The 25500-nt window shown below is 48.3% G+C and overlaps 1 protein-coding gene across 1 annotated transcript in view; it reads left to right on the forward strand.

The window, feature by feature from the left end:
* The window catches only part of LOC144736723 (integrin beta-5-like), a 41333-nt gene that overhangs the window by 3152 nt on the left and 12681 nt on the right, over positions 1 to 25500 (forward strand). The window contains exons 2-10 of the mRNA XM_078619352.1: positions 758 to 861; positions 1781 to 2015; positions 3341 to 3590; positions 4239 to 4407; positions 6854 to 7015; positions 8318 to 8413; positions 11134 to 11223; positions 20961 to 21095; positions 25126 to 25443. Of these exons, the coding sequence (XP_078475478.1) occupies positions 758 to 861; positions 1781 to 2015; positions 3341 to 3590; positions 4239 to 4407; positions 6854 to 7015; positions 8318 to 8413; positions 11134 to 11223; positions 20961 to 21095; positions 25126 to 25443 (1559 nt within the window). The remainder of the gene's footprint in view (positions 1 to 757; positions 862 to 1780; positions 2016 to 3340; positions 3591 to 4238; positions 4408 to 6853; positions 7016 to 8317; positions 8414 to 11133; positions 11224 to 20960; positions 21096 to 25125; positions 25444 to 25500) is intronic.

Consider the following 25500-nt stretch of genomic DNA (forward strand, 5'->3'; position numbering starts at 1 on the left):
TTGGCGGCAAAACGAGCAAACTTATCTGGGTACACGACCACTGTGGAGATGGAGCGATGAGAGGATGCCACGTACCAAGAGTCGGATGCATTGCGTTTTCTTGAAGGACCACGAGGGTTCTTGACAGTATATGAGGAGCCTGTTCCCTGTTCTTCATTGAACAGTGGGATAGACCACAGTTTGTGATGGTGATGAACAATAAACACGTGATTCTAGATTTGAAGCTTTCGTGACTGCAAGGAATCATCTTCTTAGGTTTTTTCGGTAAAGTCACGTAGAAAGTAAAATAAAATAAAAACAAAAATCACGACGTTTCGGAGGCAACACAAGTCTCCGTCATCAGGTGGGACCGTCACAGCCAGATTAGCTGCATCAAGTGAGGCAATGATTCAAGATGTAATCCCTTAAAAGCGAGTTGAGGGGGGAGGGAGAGGGAGGGGGGGAGCTCATCAGACTATGGTAGCCAATGAAAGGAACGTATCGGGAGGGAGGGGGGGCGAGGCCAAAAGGGTGGGCGATGGACGTGGAAGCGCTTGGCCGCTTGCGCACAAGCGCTTCGCTTATAAGGGATTACATCTTGAATCATTGCCTCACTTGATGCAGCTAATCTGGCTGTGACGGTCCCACCTGATGACGGAGACTTGTGTTGCCTCCGAAACGTCGTGATTTTTGTTTTTATTTTATTTTACTTTCTACGTGACTTTACCGAAAAAAACCTAAGAAGAATAAACACGTGGCTCTGTGTGTGTCTTTGCAGATGGCGCACAAGCGGTTGAGTTGAATCCGTGTGTGTACGGAGGGGCCGAATCATGCCAGGAATGTCTGCTGTTGCACCCGGATTGTGGCTGGTGCCAACATGAAGTGAGCATCTCTAGATTTGAAGTTTTCGTGACTGCAGGAATCTGTACTCTTTGGTTCTTTCGGTAAAGTCACGTAGGTATAAAATAAAACAAAATAAATTAAATCACGACGTTTCTGGCGCAACACAAGCATCCGTCATCAGGTGGGACAACCACAGCAAGAAACAATTGCTGAAGTGGGCAAAGCGCTGCCGGCTCCTCCCCCCCCCCTCTCTTACCTATGTAGCCTCTTGTTACAGCAGCCCTTTTGCCCACTTCAGCAATTGTTTCTTGCTGTGGTTGTCCCACCTGATGACGGACGCTTGTGTTGCGCCCGAAACGTCGTGATTTAATTTATTTTGTTTTATTTTATACCTACGTGACTTTACCGAAAGAACCAAAGAGTATGAAGTGAGCAGCAAAAGTTTTTTTTTACGTATATCGCCCCCTACTGGCAAATGAATACACATGCTGCGTATACCTTCTGCTGTACAGGGACAGCTGCTGCTGGGGGGCCCTTGGCTAGACTGCAGCAGAGCATTGGAATGGTTGAGATGAGATTTTTATGGAAGGTGCTTTGAGTTTCTGAGACACTTGACCCTTTCCCGTTCCGAGACGTCTGCAAGTTGCAGGGTGGGTGTCCCGTTCACCGCCGAATCCCAGAACACGCAGGCGATAAGTGTTAATTTTATTAAGAGACGCGTAGTAGTCCCGCTGCTTTTAAAGACATTGTACTCACCGCAGAGATCTGTAGCGACACGACCGCTGCACTCTACGATAGCTGGCGCCAAACTGTGCCACACGCCCTCCCGTATGGCCCGTTACTTCCGATTCGTCGTTCCGTCCCGTTGAAGCGCCAAAGTTGGGGGCGTAAAGAGCCCAAGAACTTGAGGCAGTCAAATCCCTTTTCAGCCTAAACTCTCCTTTCCCTTCTCGCGCAGGAGTTCAGGGGCAGCCCCGCGGGAGGCCTGTCACGCTGTGACCTGGTTCCCCGCCTCCTGCAGGCCGGCTGCCCCGCCGAGCAGATCGAGGCTCCCAGAAGCCGGCGGTCGATCACGAAGGATAGGCCGCTGAGCGAGAAGTTGGACACTGCGGCAGCTGGCGGCGGCGGCGGCGGCGGTTTAGCGGCTGTGGTGCAGCAGTCGCCGCAAGCCGTGACTCTGAATTTGCGGCCCGGTGAGTCCACGGTCTGATGAGAGTTGGGGCGGGGTGAGAGGTGAAATAATTGCACCAGAGCCCCAAGTTCAGGGCCTTGCGGGCCTCTACATGAAATACAAAGCAATTGATTTTATATTTCATGCGAAGTGATGGGGGGGGGCTCCCACACGTGATGTTCCGTGGCCCTATATTTCGCTCCCGAGGGCCTGGTCTTATCCCTGATGGTGTTGGATGGTTGTGGACGTCCCAGCTCTGTCGCACGCACCATGCTCATTAAGAATCTCATTCCACCTGCTGCTGTCAGTCTGGCCACGTACTATGTAGTTGGAGTACAGCTGGCAATGGGAAGACCGGGCATTAAACATTCAGTTGGTGGTTGACTCGGCTATTCATCCGTCTAGAGTTGATCAAATGAGTACCACTAATGGGAAGTTATGAATAATCGGGCTGTGGGTTTCCACATCCCTGTCACAAGAATGTAATTTCCACCGCTTGCTAAGTGCGGTAAACAGCCGGTGGGCATCTCCCTATGTTCACCAGTGTGTGAAATCACTTGGTGCATTGTGCATGTGTGCAATGTTTAGAAAGAACTTTGTTTACAAGCGTAAAATAAAGTAGACATATCACTTTGTTGATAAGTAGTCAAACGATGACTCGAATATCTTTATTTATTTATTTAAAACGTTGTGAATGTGTCTTTGCGACGTTTAAACATATTCTGCGTGTCTAGACACCCACGATGCGCACAGTGGCTGCTCTCCCCCCTGCTCTAAACACTCGTCTGTGATCCCACGACCTCACCAACACAAGTAGTCAAAACACATTCCTGCGGAGGGAGCTGGTAGGAACGTTGGGTTGCTCGGTCAATGGCCAGGGTCAACGGCGGCGTGGTGTATTCCCGCAAATATGCCCGACTGTGAGGGCGGGCACAAGCCGGCGTGAGTAGGTTAAACGTTGAGTTTTATTAGGGCACCACGGGGTGACCATCCCCTCCCCACCCATCCCCACCCCTCCAACCCCCCACCCAGAAACCACCCTCCCCACCCTCCCCACCCTCTCCACCCATCTCCACCCTCCCCACCCAGCCCCTCCCTCCCTACCCAGCCCCTCCCTGCACGACGGACGGACGGACACAATAATTCCCTGTGGGCTGGTGTAACCAGGAGGTTCCTACCAGTATGAATAATCAAAGGTGCAATTTTTACTTACACATTTTGTTGGTGTCTCTTTGCGACGTTTAGAGATATATACATATTGGCCGTTTGGACACCCACGATACCCAGAGTGTCTGCGCTCCCCTCTGCTCTAAACACTCGTCTCTGATCTCGCAACCTCACCAACAGGGGACCCCGTGAGCTTTGAAGTTCGGGTTCGCCAAGTGGAAGACTACCCGGTGGACATCTACTACATGATGGACCTGTCTCTGTCCATGCACGACGACCTGGCCACCATGCAGCTGCTCGGCTCCCGCTTGGCGGCGGAGATGGCGGGACTCACCAGCAACCTGCGTCTGGGCTTCGGCTCGTTTGTTGACAAACCGGCCTCTCCCTACGCCTTCTCGGCGCCGGCGTACCTTCACAACCCTTGCGCCGGGTGAGAAGCCGCAAGTGCGCACGCACGCACGCAGGTGTGTACGTACGTACGTACGCGTGTGCACGCCTCTCGGTGGACACGGAACAAAGGATGAAACAGGATGCCTATTCCGGCCAGGCCTGCCGCACGGTGCGTGAATTCGTGCAAACGCTTTGATGTTAACACTCTTATCGATTTGTTTCATTATTTTTTCACGTGGTGGGATTTGAGTAAAGGTTGTAGTGGTCGACCGGTGGCTCAGTGTAGTAGGTGGGGTGGCCACGATATGCCAATATACTATGATACATCATACGGGGTAACGTCCACAGCAACCGTCATATTGTCCGTTTTGCTAAGCGTCATTGTATCAATTTCTAGCTGTTACCTGTTCGTTTAGTGCCGAGCCACAAACAATGACTGCGCATTCTAGATTTGAAGTTTACATAAATTGGTCCTGCACTTAACTGGCCCAAAGTTGCCCTCCAATAGTTCTGAGTGGATACCATGTCTCATGACGTCATCCCGACAGCCCAATCGGCATCAATCTTGGGAATTTTTAAACAAAACGAAGCCCACGGAGCCACGTTATTTGCCGTGCTCTTCTCACTTCGGTTGAGTGACAGGTGGCACCCCCCCCACCCCCCGCTGCCCCATGTTCTCACCGAGCAGGTACAAGCGCTTCCCGAAGTGCGTGCCGTCGTTCGGATTCCGCCACCTTCTCTCGCTCACCGACGAGGTGGACCGCTTCAACGAGGAGGTGAAGCGTCTCAACGTCTCCCGCAACAAGGACGCCCCGGAGGGTGGCTTTGATGCCATCATGCAGGCCGCGGTGTGCGGGGTGCGTTGCGCCGCAGTGCGGTTACACACAACAACAACAACCACAACAACCGCCATTTGCCACTAAGTGGCGGTGACGTCACCGCGACGCGCACACACACACACACACGCGCGCGTGATGTTCACTCGCCAGGTCAATGTTTAATGCCCCGTCCCGTGCGCCGTTATCTTGGCGTGGTCTGGGACGCTTTTGTTGGTGTTCTTGCTGCCTTTCCCAAGTGTGATGAATCTGACTTCTATGAATAATTAATTTTGTATTTAATTACGTTGCGCGGCCTGCTTATCTTTTTCTCTGTTTTTCACTCCTGTCGTGTGCACGGAGCGTAACACAGTGAAACCTTGGATTGCGAGCATAATTCGTTCCGGAAACGTGCTCGTAATCCAAAGCACTCGTATATCAAAGCGGATTTCCCCGTAAGAAATGATGGAAACTCAGATGGATTCGTTCCATAACCCAAAAAATTTCATGTAAAAATTATGAATACAAAATACCTTTTTATATTTTTATTATTAAAATTGAATATAAAGTAATAAAATTTATTCATTACATTTAATTGTGGGTGGTGTGATGGAGACGAGAGAGACGAGAGGAGGAGGGGGCCCATTGTTGCAATACAGTTACTAAAGAACAGTCACTACACTTGGACACAGAATAATAAAATGCTTTACGCACACTCACGTGGTCACAACACTATAGTAAACAGTATACGCTCGCACGGATGTTGACTATACGAGTGAGGCACGCCGACTGAGACCGAGCATGGGAGACGATTACCCACAATCCCGTAGCGAGAGAGAGAGAAGAACCATTGGCTCATTGTGATCACGTGACGCTCGGCAGACAAAGCGTATACATACTTCTCGTATTGCAAGACCTCGCTCGATTATCAAGTTAAAATTTTGCTCGACTTGCAAAACACTCGCAGACCAAGTTACTCACTATCCAAGGTTTTACTGTACATACATCATTCCCATCGACCTACATTTTACTCTCAGCCAGAAGTCCCACGAATGCGTTGGGGCCTCTGCTGGAATCTTCTTTCTCTGTGTGGCTCTCTCCTCGTTCCTCTGCTTTCATCACATCCACTGTCATCGTATCTTGTTTCACCGCATCCATCTCTCTCACCGTCTGTCCAACTCTCCGCATTGTGCCGTGCGCCAGTGGCATCTCAATACCCCCCTCTAGTCTATGGGTCTCTGTGCGAGTCTGTCGATCTCTAACCCCCATAGCTCTTCAAATTACGTGTTTTTTTTGTCTCTTCTCAATGCGTACCAATACCATCAACATTTAGTCTCCCTAACCTCCCTGAGCTGTGTAATGTTGTGGGGGCTCGGTGCATCTTCATAACTTCCATTTGATCGCAGTAGGGTTGAAATGCGTTTAAAATGAGGCGTAGAATTATACGCTGACCCGATGCGATTCGATGAATTGTCGCATTTCAGGGTTCCGATTTGTACCGTCTTGGCTTGCTTCTTCCGTCTCCTGTGTTCCATCCTGTTTTGCTCTCATTATTTTCAGTAGCCAACAGGCAACATTCTCTTGCAATTAGCATGTAATTTTTCATACATTTCAAATAACCGGCTCTTATGGAAACAATTTTTACACGTGTATCCTGAGTACGAGAATCATTGAATCATTACACGAATCGTTCTAAACCACAAGCAAAAGCAAGCACTTGCGTCGCAAGACTTGCGGAGATGCCTTCAAGCCAACAATTTCATTTGGCAGCAAATTCAAGTTTAAAGTGTATTTTTGTTTAACCCAGTAGTGAGAACTGAAAGAGACCCGGGTGAGTCTCATTCACAAGAGTTTTCTGGGACATTGGTCCGCCAGTCTCTCCCGAGCGTACGGAAAGTATGTAAAAATGACATGTCCAAGTTTAAGTCTGTGAGCCGTGCAACCCGAGTTTGATTCCCGCTCACAGCCAACACCAGTAACGATTATATTATCTGAACTGGTCTGGGCCTCCCCTATGTCGACTCAGCCTAAAATTTGTACCTAGTGCAGTGTGTTAACGTCGCCACTGGGAAGACGAAGGCGGTTGGGCGTGGTGCTAGCCAACCACCCCATCGCGTGCCGTTCCGGCCTTCAAAGGTGCTGGCTAACAGCCCTTGCCCCAACAGTCTGTTAAGGCTATACGGGGGATCTTTGTCTTTGTTGCTGGATGTGAGGAGGAGTGGTGGCACAATCGCGCGCTGTGCCATCATTCGTGGCGATTGTCTGAACCAGTTTTGTTGCCTTCTGTCGGTAAACTTGTCCCTAAATGGGTACCTGGTGCCATCTATAAAACACTGGGGAGACAAAGGCAGCCGGGCATGGTGCTGGCCACACCATCCCCTCGTGCGCCGTGCTTGCCTTCCTAAGAGCTCCGCTAACAGCACTTGCCCCAACAGCCTGTGCTGGACGAGTCCGGCAATCGCGGAATGTGCCCAATGTGCCCCGGCAGGATCGCATTGGCTGGCGCAAGGAGGCGTCTCACCTGCTGGTGTTCGCCACCGACGCAGCCTCGCACCTGGCGCTGGACGGCCGGCTCGGTGGGGTCCTGCGGCCCCACGACGGGCACTGCCACCTCGACAACAATGACAGCTACTCGGCCGCCGATAGCCTGGTGTGATACCCACGCTCACCGTTGGATTGTTTGCCAGCCAGCGGCGGTGCTTACGGTTGGACTGCGCCCCCCTCGTTCATTAGCGACTCGCGGCTGGCCTGTGCCGGCCTAGTGCAGTACCCACACATTTGGACTGTGCCAACCTGATACATTACACACAGTCAGTCTGACTGTATATTGAACTTCTTTCGCACCGTACGTAGCAAGTCGTGCTAATCGGAGGTGCGAAATCGGAGGTGCCAGCCTGGTGCGGTACCCAATCACGGTTGGCCTGTGCCAACCTGTTGCATTACCCCACTCAGTATTGGGTGGTCCGGGAGCTCGGTGCATTATCCACTTGCATATTTATCGTTTACTAACCTTGTGCTCTACCACACACACACACACACAGCTGGGCTGTCCCACAGCTTTGTGCCGTGCCCACACACAGAGTTGGGACTGTCTGCTAATCTGGTGCCGTGTCTGCTCGCGGTTGGACTGTGTGTCGGCGTCAGGGGCGGTTTCTTCATTAGGGCGATTGGGCGACGCACCACCAATGTCATTCAACCACAGAGTCACGCTAGCCGTCACTGTGCCTCTGGATATAGTCCAATCAGCGTCATGCTACGTTCAGTGGAGTACCGCCTCTTTTTGGGCGATTTCCCTCCAGCTGAGAATCGCCCCGAGTGGTCCCATAGACTTACATTCAAAGATGTTTTTTTTCGAACGGGGGCACTGCAATGCATTCTCTATGGCTTCCGGGAGGGCTCGCCCTAACGTGCTTACGTCATCATACGTAAGCACGTTTCATCCAACAATATAATTTGTCGCCACCTAGTGGAATCTTTAATAAAAGAAACTTGAGTGGTTTGTTTTAATAGTGAGTATAGAAACAAACAAGATGTATTGTAAGAGTCACTTTATTTTTCATTAATATTAAAGAAGTGAAGTTGCCTTTACATGCTTAAGCTGTTAATTTATCCATTGCATGGGTGGACCTTATCCTTATCAATCATCCAGACATTTGCCCCCCCTGAGAGATTTTGCAGGAGCCGCCACTGGTCGGCGTGGTTCAGTTGGCAGACCTGTGGTCAACTACAATTGTAGTTCGTAATGTGTTGCAATCAGGACGTAATTTCGGTTATAATATCACGTCGTAATAATGCTGCTCTAATTGTAATTACGGTTGACTACAGGTCTGTTTTTACTGTCTGCCAGCCGGAGGCAGTGATGCATGCTCATTCACTTAAATATTCCTGCTGCATGAGCTTCACATGCTCCCGCATTTCTATATTTTTTCGTAAAATACTTGTTTCTGTGTAGGATTACCCCTCCCTGGGGTTCCTCGGTGAGAAGTTGGCCGAAAACAACATCAACTTAATTTTTGCCGTGACCACCCCATATTTTGGTCTGTACAAGGTAAGGTCTGGGTACCTCTGGTCCGCGTGTTATTCTAATCTGCTCCCGTCCACGTGCCCTCTCTGCTTCAGTGCTCAGTGCCACTTCTAGATACCTACCTCCCCCCCCCCCTATTCTCCATTCCGTGCGTGGTCACTCCTCTGTGTACATGTTGGCAGTGTGTCGCAGTGGTAACGCATGTGCCCAACAGCAAGGAGGGCATGGGGTTCAATTCTCGACTCGGGCACCTTTCTGCGCGTAGTTTGTATGTTCTCTCTCTCTGCCCCATGTGTTCTGCTTTGGTTTCCTCTGAGTTCACCGTTTTTCTCCCATTGTTAAGCATATGCCGCCTAACTGGTATTGACCATACATCCCAATGCTGAAACATCACCCGCAAATGACTCAATTGGGATCACGCGCACAGCAGAAGCAACGTTGTCTGTTGTGCAAATTTGACAGGACCCTCTTGATAAAGAGTCGAGACTCGGCGAGGCAGACAAGCTTCATAATACATTATTCATAATACATTATTTCCTTAAAGAGCACATTGACATTTGCCTTCGAGTGGCTGCTCTCATGACTGACTCCCTGTCCACCCCAATGTCTTCCATGACATTTGTATTTCAATTCATCCCTCTTCTCATCTGCATCGTCAATCCCGACCAGCCTCCCTCTCATCGTTGCGTTCAGCTCTTTCCAATGGCCTGTCTCCCCCACTCCTGTGCAAAAGATTGAGATGTGGCCCGCATTGTTATTTTTAATCATGCTCTTTGGTTTGTTAGGTAAAGTCACGAAGTTGAAAACAAAATATATAAAAATAAAACAACTCAATTAAATCACGACGTTTCGGAAGCAACACAAGCATCTGTCATCAGGTGTGACTGCTCCAGCAAAATTACTGTAGCGTATGAATGAAAAAACAAAAACCAAAGAATATGGATCCTTGCAGTCACGAAATCTTCAGATCTAGAATTTGTAATCATAGTTGCTGAGCACAGTCTCAAAGGTCAGAAGGTCATTGCGGATTTGTGAAGGTGTGGGCAGGGTAGACGCGGGAGCATATAAGCACAGTACAACAATGCTTAATGCCCACCAAGTAGCTCCGCAGCAGCCTCTTACGCACGGTTGAGCAAATTATTTGGCGATGCTGCGATGGCATTGGTGCACGAGCACAAATAATGCACGTAAATTCTACGCAATCGTCAGTAACACTGCTTCAAACGAAAAACAATTAAAGGACGACGTTTCAGGCAATTTCCTTTCTTGGTGTGCTCTGAAGGAGGGGGCCATTGCCCGACACGTCGCCGATTTACTTGGTTCTTTCGGTAAAGTCACGTAGGATGGAAATAATAAAATAATAAACATTTATACATAAGAATAATTTATTATGTTTTCTTTTTATTATTAATAATAATTTATTATGTTTTATTTTTATTACAATTTATTATGTTTTATTTTTTTTATTTTATTATTTCCATTCTACGTGACTTTACCGAAACAACCAAGAAGATGAATCCCTGCAGTCACGAAAGCTTTAAACCGAAATTTACGTCACCCATTGTATATATTTGTTAATTTTTTTATTAGGCATGGGTGGTCATCCGTCCAAAGCACGCCCAGGCTCGGTCCGTTTCATTTCCGAGATCCTACGAGACCTCCACACGCCCCGGTGTGACAAGGCCACAGGCAGCCGTCTTTATAAAGTCAGTCCTTGACTCTTTGAACCTCTTTTGAGTTGTTCACGGTGGTGTGGGATGAGGCAGGTGTGTCGTGCCTTTCATTTCAACAGCAGCCCATGGTGTGGAGGGGCTTGTGTTTCCTGGGGTCGGGTTACATAAGATTGGGTGGGGGTATTATGAGTGTGGTAGGGGAGGGTGAAGGGCTTTGGGCATTATCCGCAGTAGCTTAGTTCTCCTCGTGCTAATGGATTATATTCGCGTGCGCACCGTCGTTGTATTAAAAGGGTGCAAATGAATGGCGTCGTTGTTGCGAACACGTTTTTCAAATCACGGTGAATGGATTACGGTTTAAGCTTCCAGATGGACCCACCACCACCACCACCGTGGCACGCCTAACCGTGGCCTTGCCAATGCCCTCGATCTCCTGTTAAATAACAAATTGGAGCGCTACACGCTGCACGCGATCGATGATTGGCATGGGCATCCTACACGATGCAGAAAACGCCGGATTCAAATTAATGATTTCAATTGAATGGGAAAACGCGTGCGCAAACACGCAGGGGTTTTTATCTCAATTTAAGAGTGACGGCTACGATCCTATTGGAACATGACAAGCAGATGATTCGAGACCCCAACCATCGCAACTCCTGGCTTTGACATTCCTCCGCAAAGACACTGCTGGTGTGACCATCAACGGCATCGCAGCATCAACAGGCCGACGCGCACATCTCCTTCACGAATGGACAAGTCACAGTCAGTCGTGCGATTGTGGCCACACAGCCCAAACCACGGACCCATGTCGTAACACCATTGTCGTCAGCGCTCCTTCAACGGAGGAGGAGAAGGGGAGGTGGAATAGCAGAAATACCACACGAACCCTCTCCTGAAGCCCTCTCGTGGCTCGCAAACCTCGCTTGACATGGGCATTCATCTCCTGGGCACATTGTTCATCATACGCAAGAACAGAATAGAGTTAGTTCCGGTGTCGATAGATCCATTTGTAAAGTCTGCACTATGTGTGAATAGCTAACCACAGTGTTGTGTGTGTCTGTGCGTGCGTAGAGCTACACGGAGCTTCTGCCGGGCGCCACAGTTGGGATCCTCGCAAACGACTCCAGCAATGTCATCGAGCTCATTGTATCCGCGTACAACGTGCGTACCACACCACTCGACACGCTTGTATGTTGAACTTTTTTCACACCGTACGTAGCCAACCGTGTTTTTGGCAGGTGCGGGGCGAAGGACGACAAACTAAACGCAAGAATTCTAGATTTGAAGCTTTCGTGACTGCAATGATTCATATTCTTAGGTTTTTTCGGTAAAGTCACGTAGGTAAAAAAATTAAAATTACAATTAATAAAAGTAGTTTTTTATTTTTATTTTACTTTTATTAATTTTTATTTTTTACCTACGTGACTTTACCGAAAAAACCTAAGAATATAAACGCAAGAAGCAGTTCTAAAGATATTAGTTTTAAATCTAGATTTTAAAGTGGATAGCTCCCAGTCGCTTCCTAATATCGGAAGAAAGAGTGTTCCAGACGGCCGCAGAAGCGCATCTGAACTAAACTAAACTTTTTATTTTACCAGTTAATGCCCGCTGAGCTTTATAGCTCTTTTTTTCAGAAGCGATCTGGCCACAAATGATAGCTTAACAAAGTGGCTTATCACATGGAAATGTATAGCAGCCAAATACTCTAAACGCATGCTTTTACATTTTGGAGGGAAAAATTTGAGGACCCGGAGAAAAATCCACGCGACCACGGGGAGAACGTACAAACTCCAAATATACGGGTGTTCGGGTTGTGATCGAACTCACGACCTTCTGCATAACGGGCGAGGTAGTTAAACGCGTGATGTGATGACCGTCTTTGTGTCGATTGGCTCGGCAAAAGCTGCCACTGCGAGGATGACCAGATTTTGCGCGATGGTTTACGCCCCTTGACGATATCGGCGAGGTATCGTGGTTCATTTGTGGCAAGCGTTTTTGTTTCGGATGAGAGAGAGAGAGAGAGACCTCTGTGCCTGTGTGTGCAGCGTGCACGCGTTTGTTGCCGCTGGCCCACTGTGGCATGGAAAATGCGATTCCGAGCGAAAGTTGTCAATGATTGTGCTCGTCATTAGCGGGAAATGGGAACGGTAATAGGGGTGACCTGGAGTTACGGACGTGCGCTTTCGTCGCATCCCTTCTTACGAGCGACTATGAACTGGGATTCTTACAATTTATAAATGTTACATAGGGTAAAACACTTGACAATTAATCTTGCTTTGAAGCTTTCGTGACTGCAGGAATCCATACTCTTTGGTTCTTTCGTGTAAAGTCACGTAGGTAGAAAAATAATAATAAAATTATAAATATTTTTCTACCTACGTGACTTTACCAAAAGAACCAAAGAGTACTTGGCAATTAATTGGAACACCTGGCTACCTGGAATTTGCACTTAGCTCGACTGTATTGGCCAATAAAAATTATTAAAATAAAAAAAATCCACAATCTATCCAATGGAAGCAAATAAGAAATGTAATTAAATATTGCCCGTGATATTTGCTTAGATTAATATACACAATCGATGATGTGTAATGAAATGCACTGCAACACATTGTATAGTGTAGTGTATAAAATCTAAAATATGTGTGTTAGTGTGTAAGCGTGTATTAAATACACTCAATATATTAGTGGTGGGGGATGGGGGAAGGAGTGCTGGAGGGGTGGTAGGGAATGGAGGGGAGGGTTATGGGGGATGGAGGGGTGGGGAAGGTTAGGGGGATGGAGGGGGCGGGGTTGTGGGGGATGGGGGAGACCGATGTACCCTCAACCACTCAACCAACCAACTCACCAGCACAGTAGACAACGCACAGTACTCTCCTGTTATTTTATTTTTAGTCCATACGGTAAAACACACGCGCACTACACACGGGCATATACAGACGGTTGCAATTTGTTTATCTGCCGCGTGCATTTTTCATGTTCCTTTCGCAGCTATCTGGACTCTTCACTCGACCAGACTTTTCGGCTTGACCTGACCGCAGCTGCTCCTGTTCTCTGTCCGGCCGCCCGAGTGTGTCACTGTACAATTTCCGTGAACGCTTTGAGGGGGGCGTGGGGGGCGCGGGGTTTGTTACGCAGCAGTGCAGAGAATTATTGACCGGCGGATCTCAGCCCGCGTGGCCGCTGTGCAATCGTCGCATCTTCCCGGCGAGTGGGAGGGGGGGGCAGGGGGGGGGGGGGCGCCTTTGTTGCTAGCCAACTGGAAGGCGCGGTGACCCCTCACCCCTTTGTGGACGGACGGGGAGACGTAAGGAAGTCTTGCGGGCTATGCGAGCTGTTGGAAAAACAGCAGCCCCCCTTCTACTGTGGACTGCCGCACCCACCCTACTGTCAGCTGCTCGCTACCTCGGTGTTTCAAAACAGCTGTTGCGTTGGATGGGAGCAGGGGGGGGTTGCTCTCCATGTCACGCTGTGGTCATCAAAACCCCATTACTTTAGAATCGCGTTCATATCCCCATCTTTTTTCATCTGTGGTTTCTGAGCAAATGTTATTTTTTAAAAATTCAGTTTTTTTTTGCTTCCAATTGTGCCAACTCTATTCCGAAGTCTGGCAAAGCAACGCATCGCCCCCCCCCCCCCCCCCCCCATGTGTTAGGAGAATGGCCCGGATAAGCAAACCTGACGGAACTTATTTCCAAAGTGGTTTTGCAGACCTGCAAAGTGGGAAACGTTTTGTCACGTAGCGATAAAACCAAACGGTATCATATTATATTCTTCGGAGAGCAGATTTACATGGAGATGGAGCGATGGAATCAGTTCGCGTGCAGGTGCTAGGCGGATTATCACATTGCGGGATCGTGAGAAGTGTTGGCGACTTGGGGGAGGCCTTCATCCATGGCCGATGATCATGATTATATGAGATAACACGAATCATCCTCTGAACTACTTTTGTGGTAATCTTTTTGACAAAAGATGCTACATTACATAATGCCCTGGCAGCGTAGTCCGCAAGCACGAATATTCCATACGTATTTATGTTGAAAAAATTCGTCAATAACAAACTCAACTTTGACGAATGTGTTGAAATCGATTTTCTTTATTCCCATCATTATTATGATTGCCGTCTGTCCCTGGGGTAAGACCACCTTCGACAGCTTGTGCCCCCCCCCCCCCCCCACCAGCAGTTATATCCCTGACTTGGCAGGGACCCTTCTTGAGACAGACCCAATATTGCAGCTGCGTCGTGTCTCCAGGCGTCTCGTCAGCTGCCACTTCGTAGGAAGCGGTGGATCGGCGGTAAACGCCGCCACCGCCACTCAGTCGGCCGCCCGATGTGCGCGACCGTTGGAAATTTTGGGCCGTGCCGTTATGCAGGAACGGCCAACGCACTCCGAAGTCAGTCGGCCCCGGGGGAGATGTTTGTTGTTGTGCGGAGGAGCGACAGTGTTGCCCTTGTGTGGTGCGCGGTGCCCCCCCCCGTCTCCATGGTTCCTCCTGCGGAGTATATTTAGCCTCGGTTCTGGGGCTGCGGGAGAACGCGTGTAATCATAATAATACCGTAAAAAGAGTCGGCGGCACTGGTGTGTGTGTGTGAAAATATATATTTATATATATGCAGACAATCGAAGCGGTTAACTCGCTCGAAAACGTATTCGTCGACGATCGTATGCAATTTACAACCCAGAGCCGGTGGTGGAAATTCCTCATTCCTATGGCAGGGGTTAATTCACTTGACAAAATGTGACTTGTGTGTCATGGAGTGGTGATGGGGTCGGATAACGCCGGTTGGGATTTGAACTGGCAGCCGTTGTGATTGCGAAGTAACACGCTCCGACCACTGCACCACTCTGTATCGCTGCATTGATCCAAGTGATTTTCTGCTCAAATGAGCATGGAGGTGGAGCTCATCCGTTGTTTACAGCCCTAAGACAGTGGTGGAAACTCCTCGTTTCTATGACGGGGGGCGAGTGATATCATAGCACGACCACTGTTGATGTCACCACAAAGTGGTATCTATTTTATCGACCCTGCTGGGGTGATGGGCCGAGTCAAACCCCCTGTCAGGGATTTAAACTCGCAACATTCCAAGTGCAAGCCGCTCACCTCAATAATATGTCGTGTTCATATCCCGGCGTCCATGAATAAAATCATATTACACTTTGTTCTGTGCTTAGTTCGGCTTAAATTCCAGCCTCCTGAGAACTGAAAAAGTGGGTTGGAATGTCATGGAACAAACATCGCTGTGTACCGGTGCAGATGGGGAAGTTGCTGCCGCCTAGTGTGCATAACAGGGCATTCGAAGGGATCTCCAAAGTACAGTGGTACCCCGGCGATCAAACTTAATTTGTTAAAGAAGGCCATTCGAAACACCGATTTTGTTCGAACACCGACTTCATTTTCCCCATAAGAATGAATGTAAATGACGTTAATTGGTTCCAGACACAAGAAATCTCTCATTTTAAAGCATTTTTACACGAATTTACAGTAATTACATGCATAAAAGCACACAAAAAAATAAAAAACACGATAAATAAATGGAATAAATACATGGAATGAATGAAATAAATGAACATCGACCTTCACTTTACCTGTAGTAAGGATAGTTGATGGCTTGAGTGGAAGGTGGTGAGGAGGAGGAGGAGGTGGAAAAACCATTGTCTGGGCAAGCGTCATGCACGCTGCCCATACGCGTCTCAGCCGTACAGGTTCTTTCAAGTCGCGATTGGTCCTTCGACCTCCGAATTTCGTTCGGTTTCCGGGGAAAAAAATGTTCGGAAATATCGTTCGAACACCGATCAGTTCGAGTTCTGGTGCGTTCGATCTCCGAGGTTCTACTGGAGTTCTGTGCATGAAAAAATAACAATACGCCTTACGCAATAAAACTGGAGGGGTTAAGATGTTAAAACACCAAATAGAAACCTTTTGCAAGGAATCAGGCTCGCATTAACCACACGTACTTGTGGTGGACAAGCAAACAAACATGCTCTGAAAATAATATCTGCGTTGTCTTTGAAACTGTCTGGCCTACACCAGAGACAGCCTTCTTTAGGGCCTCGTCTCACTAGTGTCAGAGCAGAGAACGCCAAAAGGCGGACTCTTCCTCTCTTCACACAGGGCTTTGGGGACGTGACAAAGAGGAAAACGGAACCGGGGCCATGTTTTAGAGCAAACGCTGCATGTGGTGCGGTGTGGTGTCAGACATCCATTCTTAGTTCAATCCCCTTTCACCAGAGAAACCGCTGACTTGATTCACGCCGAGGATGAATTGTCTTGCCGTTTACTGCCGAGTAGAGTTATTTTCAGAGAGGTGAGCATGCGCGGACTAAATGGCAGTCCAACAATCAGTCTGCTGTGTGGTTCGAGATTTGAAGTTTTCCTCACTGCAAGGAATCATTTTTTTCGGTAAAGTCTCGTAGGTGAGAAAATAAATAAATAAGCAACTAAATTAAATCACGACGTTTCGGAGGCAGCTTGTATTGCCTCCGAAACGTCGTGATTTAATTAATTTGTTTATTTTTACCTACGTGACTTTACAGAAAAACCAAAGAGTACTGCTGTGTGGTGGTGTCATGGTTTGCCCAACTCGCAATTCGACGAATCGTCACCAGTCAGGGCGGCGATTCATTTGAAGATTTGGTTGTTCCTTTTTAAACATTTTACTGAATCTAGTGGTCCCTTACTGACTAGAGGGGGGGTCATTTTAACACACTGCGTACACCATATTCAAATAGAAAAAACATAAATGCTCGCACACGAGATGTGACACTCGTTTCGTTAGCCTGGGAATCGGTAATAATCGGTGTCAGTCGATGCATCCGTACACCCAGGGGTGCCGCGGTGGCTAGGAGATGTTAACTCCCTCGCCTGGTATGCAGGAGGTCGTGTGTTCGATCCCGACCCTGTGACGCCTGTTGTACATTTGGAGTTTACATATTCTCCCTGTCGTCGCTTGGATTTTTCGCCGGATCCTTCGGCGTTTCCCTCCAACATTCAGGATTGACATCACGCGTTTAGACTAATTTTTGGCTGCTATAAATTTCCACATGATAAGCCACTTCGTTGAGCTGTGGATTGTTGTCAGGTTGCTTTAGAAAAAGAGCTACAGTCACACCTCGGTATGCGACCGCTTTGGAATACGTCGAGTTTGGTACACGTCGTGTTTTGACGAAAAAAAATGTCTTGGGATACGACGTCTTGCTTGGGATGCGACGTCTTGCTTGGGATACGACGTCTTGCTTTGGGATACGACGCGCTTGCTAGACTTTGTATGGGTCGGGATGAGTCACCGCGTATCCGCGTAGACCCCGTTCACGACTGAAACAAAGCGCCGCTCCTCAGTCTGCCTGTACAGTAGATCTCGTTCAGTGCACAACCCTTAATTTATTGATGCATTTATTTTAATTTCTGTATGCATTTTAGTCATAAGTAGTGTCTAAATTATTTTATACAACCCCATGAATGTATAATATGCCATATAAAATATCATTTCTTATACTCTGGAACGGATTATTTCCTTTCCCTTTATTTCTTATGGGAAAAAATCGTTTGGTATACGTCATTTTCGGTATCAGTCCTACCTTCTGGAACGAATTAACGACTTATACCAAGGTTCCACTGTATATTGCTCAGTGGGCCTTACCTGGTAAAATACATAAAAATTCGTAAAAAAATATACCATTGGGAAATAATTAGGTAACTTTAATAACCACGTGTTTTTTCTTCTGTCTGACTGTATCGCCAAGGTTTTCACCTTGAAACGCGTTCAGACAGAAGCATATTTTTAGACGTTTCGCTGTAAAACGACACCCGAGTCCAATTGCCGACCAACATAGAGGAGGCTGACTTCAAAGGAGCAGATGGCATGTGTTGGCTGAAGGAGACTTCAAGCATTTGTAACATTTCCCGTTGCTCCGGATCTCTGTGAAGAATGTGATTTCACACGCAAGTCATGACTCTTGTTACGGAGAGTTTGGGCGCCCCGTTGTGACGATCTGTGGGTTCGTGTTAAGCCATGGTCCTCGTCCTGCCGCTCTTCAACGGAGTATTTTTTACACATGAGTCATGTCGATTATATTTCATACGTGAAATGTTAAAGTGTAAAAAGAAACTAAATTAACTATGTCAAGAAATAGTATATGAACTATTTATAAAAAACTGTTAATATTTTGTTTTACCTTTTCAGGTATGTCAAAAAAATTGTATATGAACTATTTATAAAAACTATAAATATTTTTCGATTTAAAGCTTTCGTGACTGCAGGGATCCATATTCTTGGTTCTTTCGGTAAAGTCACGTAGAAGGGAAAACAATAAAATAATAAAAATAAAACAATACAATTTTCACGAAGTTTCGATTGCAACACAAGCAATCATCATCATCAGGTGTGAAAAACCACAGCAGCTTATTTTAATTGTTTTCCCTTCTACGTGACTTTACCGAAAGATCCAAGAATATTAATATTTTGTTTTACTTTTTCAGGTAAGGCCCACTGAGCTACGTAGCTCTTTTTCAGAAGCGACCTGGCCATCACAATTGGTAGCTCAACGAAGCGGCTTGTCACGTGGACATTTAAAGCAGTCAAATACTCTAAATGCACGTTTCTAAATGTGAAGGGAAAAACCGGAGGACCCGTAAAAAAATCCACGTGACTACGGGGAGGGAGAGAGAGCGAGACAGACACGCAAACTTCAAATATACAGCAGCAGGCGTCGAGGTCGGGATCGAACCCACGACCTCCTGCATACCAAGCGAGGGAGATAATATACTATTAATGAGCTCAATAAATTTGACAAAGGAAACAAAAACATGAAAAACGTTGTAAATAACGCTGTAATTTAAAAAAACACATCGTGAATTCCAAATCTTGACTCGTTTAACTTAAATCGATGGCTCGGCAGGTTGGGTGAGAGACGACAAATTCCCGGACGGAGAGAGCCGGTATAACAGCGGTCACCTGCGCACGACGTGAGGTTGCACCGTGGTGGGGTGAGAGGGGAAGGGGGGGGTTGGCCTTCGCTCGGCCTCTGCAAACTCTGCGAAACCGCTTCGTCGGTTCGCGCCTTCCTCCGCGTGCGCTGATTCACTCCGACCTGGAACAGGATATACGGGGGTTGTGGCGTGTAGACTGGCGAGGAATGATGATCCCCCATCATTTCACCAGATGCTTCCGATGACTAAAACGTCCTTCGATGTTAGCGAGCGCATTCGCAGGCAGGCGCAAGCGCGCGTGCGGGGGACCTCGCTGGGGAGATGGGGAAGGGCCGAGCGATGCAAAAAGCACATGGTGCTCATGACTGTTCTGGAACTTTGCTACGCAAATTACACACTCCCAATGAAGCTATAGGCGCTCGCTCAACGGGGGAGACACCTACACCGTATAACGTCACCAAGCATGAGCCAGAAGTGTGTGATGGTATTTCTCTGTTTTTGGCGTCAGTGTTGAGCAGGTAACTGCACATCCCTGCAATGTTTCTCTCCTGCCACTGCTGGCGGAATGACCTCCATCTCGAGCGCTGCTCTACAGAGCCGTATTCGAGGATAGTTTGATTGAAGGTTGAAACTTCAAATCTAGAATTGATTGAGGGTTATACGTTGTGAATGAATGAACTATACTCTTATGCATCCAACCAGAGTGCAATTGCGCTCTGTAATCGGTGCATATTCATAAATTAAGTGTGGCAGGAATGATTGACCACTAAGCCACCTCTAGATGCGTTCACCTGAACCTTCTGCAGCACAATTGGCGGTGGGGAAACGTGAGATTTGGATTTCCTCCTCTCGCTGCTGCGAAACGTGGTAACTGAGAAAGCCACGGGGATATTTCCGTGCGAGTTAAGGAGGTGGGTGCCTGGGGGGTGGGGGGGGCAAGGGGGGGCAGTGGAGACTTTTACGAACATTTGGTCCCAAGTTCGTGCGCCCTGTGAGCCTGAGCGTCCAGACTGGACAGAGAAGAAACGGGGGTGTGTATCCCGCCATGGTGGCGAGATGTTAACTACCTCGCTTGGTACGCGGAAGGTCGTGGGTTCGATCCTAACCCCGACGCCTGGTGGGTTCAGTGATGACGTCATCTTGCTCTATTTAAGACCGGAAGCTGGTGGATTGCTTCACTATTCTGGCAAATCGCCCGATGACGTTGGGTGTAATTGCCGGCGAAACGTCACATTGCTCGCATTGTAAACGTCGTGGATTTACTTTCCAACACACCGGTGGGCTGAGGTAGTAAACTAATTGGCGCGTTGTTTACGTGACACAAACCTTACTGGCTGTGTCGGGTGGTGGAGGGTTACGACACAAAAACCTTCATTATGAACGGCAAGGGGAGTGCGGCACCGCTCACTCTTGATAGTTCCAATGGAGATTCTCGCATCTTGCGACGCCGAGAGCGCATTTTGAACTTTGACTTAAAACTTTCGTGACTGCAGGAATTCTTATTCTTGGTTCTTTCGGTAAAGTCACGTAGATAGGAAATAAATAAATAATAATAAAAAACATCTATTTTATTATTTTTATTTTCTATCTACGAGACTTTATTGAAAGAACCAAGCATACACATTTTGAACTTTGACTTCAAACTTCCGTGACTGCAGGAATTCTTAATCTTGATTCTTTCGGTAAAGTCACGTAGATAGTAAATAAAAAAAAATATGTAAAAATATTTTTTTATTTTTATTTTCTATCTACGAGACTTTACCGAAAGAACGAAGAATACACATTTATGAACGTACGGGGGTGGTGGTGGTGGTGGTGGGTGGTGGGGGGCGCAAGCTTGTGGAAGAAGAGCGAGACGCGGCGTGGTTGCTTGTCATGCCGTCGTGCTCATTTCCGACGACGTATTTGTCTCGTGTCCTAGCTTCTCCTTTTCTCTCTCCCCACCACCCCCCCCCCTCCTCCCCCGGGAGCAGAAGATCCGCTCGAAGGTCGAGCTGGAGGTGTACGATCAGCCGGACGACGTGGTGCTCTCCTTCACGGCCGTGTGCCAGAACGGCACGGTGAGGCCCGGCCAGCGGCAGTGCGGAGGCCTCCGCGTGAGAGACACGGTGAGAGCCGCCGTGCGTCCCGCCGTGCGTCCCGCCGTGCGTCCCGCCGTGCGTCCCGCCACGAAAATCTGCGCTCAATGGCTGACGGAGCCTGCGCTGGTCTGGCGTCGTCGTTTTGCGGAACGCCTTTTTCCCCCGGTTCCGTTAGGGACGGTCCCGTCAGTCGAGGTTTTCGGCGCTCGTCTGAAAAACCGCGTTTATTTTCTCTTGCGTATCCGTCTGTGTAGGGTTGGTTTTCCTTTTAGTTTTAATGTTTCAGGGTTTTTTTTTTTACTGGGATTGTATTGTAAAGCAGCGCTGTGAGGTCTTGCGTTAAAGGTGCTATATATATATAAACTGAGTTTTACTTACGATTCCAACTCACTGCTCTACGGGACGTCTGCCAAAAACATTATCAGGCTGCGGCGTGTGCAACATTCTCTTGCACGGGGCACTGCAAGGTCCGACACCGTGTCCGTCCAGTGCTTGTTGAGCTGCATTGGCTTTCGGTAGCCGAACAAATACGTTTCAAGGTGACACTCATTACACACAGAAAGTTCTTGCCTCAAGTGACCCACAACACCTTGCTGAGCTCGTCAAGGAGCGATAAACCATCACGCGGTCTCCGGTCATCCATCGCAACAGCTTTCGGCTGGCCCATCGAACAAAGGTGGCCACCGCATCGCTCGCTTTCAGATGGCTTCTACGTCCGTCTCGAGCGCCCGATATTAGGAAGCAACAGGAGCTTTGCACTTTTAAGTCCTCTATATTGACAAACGAATTTCTTTACCACTGTTTTTTGTGCGTTAGTTTGTGCGTTAGTTTGTTGTGGTCCTGTGCCGGACCAGCCCAGCGTGGGTCAGCGACCGTCAGCTGGATTTTTTTCCACCGCAGCAACTGATCTGTGCCGCTATCAACGTCACACTCGCCGAGTGACACCGTGGTGATGCTTGCGTGTCCTCACGGCTTGCCGACTTGCGGCGCTTTGCAGTAAACGGGTCGAGACGTGCGTAGGTGACGCGGTGCGGTAACGCCCGATGTCACACGCAGTGAAGGAGTCGAGGCACGCGTAACTGTTATAATAGTATTGGCGTTTATCCAGGAAAGGCTCACGGATACCTCTTTTAAATGATGTCGTTTATCAACGGTCATTTGACCAGAGCATTTAAAAAAAAAAACGTCGTTTTGTAATTTTATATAGAAGTGAAGGATGTCTTGTTTCAACTTGGCTTCACAGGAATGATCTTGAAGAATCGGTGGCCCTTAGCGGGTTTATTTTTGTCCTTACCTCATTTAGTCTCTTTCCTTCACACAATTGACGCGGGTTCCCTTCTTTCGAGTGCGCTTCACCTTACTTGGCCTTGTTCACGACTGTTAAGGTCAGACTGTGGCTACATTATACGCACGGCAATCATCACCCGCTGCTGGTGAATCAATGCCCCAGGTGACTTGCAAATTGAGAAGAGACGGGCCTGTTGCGTTCACACCCGGTTAAACACAAAATAGCATTGAAACCTGATCAAGACGTCGTTTCAACATTACCACCGTAATACATTTTGATGCCATTGAGTCATAGCAACAACCATCCATCACCCACCGGGGTTTTCTGTGTTTCGGCACAGAAGCGTCACGTGTAGCTCAGTGTTTTTTGGAAAGTACTTCATCATCTCTGCTGTGACAATCTCAGGTTCCATTGCCTCAAATCTACCCTTTGTATTTTAGCGATTGAAATCGTCGCTGTTCCCGTGTGCTCACGCTTAGTGAGTCTCTCAGGGAGATAACTGAAATGTTCTGTTGAGTTATTTTTTTGCCTATATGAAATAATCTTCTGCATATAATATTTACGATGAAAAAAATAATAATAATCTTTATTTATCCTGGAGAAATCCGATGAGCTATGAAGCTATTTTTCACAGATGCCGAGTAGGTGTGGCTCAGAAAGTTACGGCAACAAACAATACAACACGATTGGAGTGCAAAATAGAGGAAAACTAAATATGTAAAATAAGGTATCTTTTCTCTTACAAAGTACAAATTGCTAAAGTATATAAACCATTTATACAAACACAAATGATAGCGCAAACACATTCCTGTGGAGGGAGCTGGTAGGAACGTTGGGTTGCTCGATCAATGGCCTGCAGGGTCAACGGCGGCGTGGTGTATTCCGCAAATATGCCCGACTGTGAGGGCGGGCACAAGCCGGCGTGAGTAGGTTAAACGTTGAGTTTTATAAGGGCACCACGGGGTGACCAGCTTCTCCCCACCCAGCCCCACCCCTCCCACCCCCCACCCAGCCCCACCCTCCCCACCCAGCCCCTCCCCACCCTCCCCTCCCCACCCAGCCCCTCCCTCCCCACCCAGCCCCTCCCTGCACGATGGACACAATAATCTCCTGTGGGCTGGTGTAACCAGGAGGTTCCTACCAGTATTAAGTGGCTTATCATGGGGATATGTATCGTAGCCAATTACTTTTAACCCGTGTTTCTAAATGGAGAGGGAAAAAAACCAGAGGACACGGATGTAAATCCACGCGACCATGGGGGGAGAGAGAGAGAGAGACACGCAGACTCCAAATATGCAGCAGGCGTCATAGACGGGATCGAATCTACGACCTCCTTTATACCAGGCGAGGTAGTTAACATCTCCTAGCCACCGCACCGCCCCATCTCCTCGTCATGTCTGGCTGTTGACTTTCCAACGTTGGGATCACTCGCGCGAAGACATTTCTTGGCGCGAAATCTGTCCAGCTGCCTGCGTCAATGTTTGTGCGAAGGGCCTGGTTTGTGCGCGCTCGTGGGTTGCGTTGTTGGTGGCTTATTTTGTACGCGTAGATACTGTGCGTGTTCATGCATTGCTTTGTTAGCAGTTTGAATTGTGCCGGTGGTTTGGGAAATGGTTTGAGTCTGTGTTTGATTAGCGTTACAATGGTTTGGTTTGCGGTGTGTTAATGGTTTGGTGCGTATTAAGAAGTCTGCGTTGTGTGTTCATGTTTCGGTTTGCATGTAAATTTGATTTGTTTTTGTCGTGCAGTGCCACCTCGTGGTAGCACTTGGGAAGCCAATAGCGCGTCAGAGCACACAGAGCCAGCGCGCGTATACGAGCGCCCACGCTAAGACATGAGCACGTGGAGAGTAAAGTCAGGTGGCCCACCTAACTAATAAATTCGTCAACATTGTTATCGCGCGACACTGCCGTTGGCAGTGGTGTGCAGGCACAAATTGCAATAACACTGCCCCAGAATTGAAAATATACATGACGATTAGAAACGTCTTTGGGCAACAGGCTGGCTATGATGCATGACCATTTTCCACTACTTCACCTATTATATATATTATTCCTTTCGGCGCAGCGCTATTGACGAACGTGTTGATCTTTTGCTGTTAATACCGTGTCGGAGGGCTATGCCGGCACCTGTGAGATGATTGCGAATTCTAATCTGAGCAGCCACCCGCGACTAAACCCGGTTCTCACATTGCGCGAAGGGTAAAATATTCCAACTAAATAATCTCTACATCGATGGGATGCCGCAACTGCTCCACCCGAGCCATCGATGCTTTGATATTTGCGTGTTCATTGTGCCGTTCGCCTTTTGGCGGTGTTCTCCGGTCTGACACCGGTGAGACTAGGCCATGAAGGAGGCTGTCTCTGGTGTAGGCCACTTGGTTTCAAAGACAATGCATACGTTGTTATCAAAGCACGTCTGTTTGCATATTCTACCACTAGCATGCGTGGTTCGTGCAGACTTCATGATGTCTTGCGGATAGAGGTGCCTATTAGACAGCTTAACACCTCCTGTATTTTTGCCGGCAAGTGTAAAGCCCATTAGCACGGTTGGTTCTAGATTTGAAGCTTTCGTGACTGCAAGGATTTTATTTCTATTAATACTTTTAGTAATTTTATTTTTTACCTACGTGACTTTACCGACAAAACATAAGAGTAGCACGGTTGGCTTCGTACGATACGAAAGAAGTTCAACGTACGTACATACAAAGCCTTTTGATATTTTTTATCATCACTGCTGCTGCCGCCGCTGCGTGTCGTCCCACTTCAGGTGAGCTTCACCGTCACGGCGGAGGCGCGTGGATGCCCCCGCGATGGCGCTGGCACCAGCGGCGCCGCCGTGGGCCCCGGCGCGCGTTCCTACGAGCGCAACTTCACGATCAAGCCCGTGGGCTTCCGCGACAGCCTGCACGTGACGGCGCTGGTGCAGTGCGGCTGCGCTTGCGAGGCGAGCGTCGTGCCCCGCAGCCCGCACTGCTCGGGGGGGTACGGCTCGCTCTCCTGCGGCCTGTGCCGCTGCAACCCCGGCAGGATCGGGGAGCTGTGCGAGTGCCAGGAGGGAGAGCTGGGACCGTCCGGGAGTGCGCCGGTACGGTGTGCAACTTTTCGCTAGGAATTGGGGGGAGGAGGGGCGGGGTGGAGGAGG

The sequence above is a fragment of the Lampetra planeri genome, chromosome 62 (genome assembly GCF_965212315.1).
Source record: "Lampetra planeri chromosome 62, kcLamPlan1.2.h2, whole genome shotgun sequence".
NCBI lineage: Eukaryota > Metazoa > Chordata > Hyperoartia > Petromyzontiformes > Petromyzontidae > Lampetra > Lampetra planeri.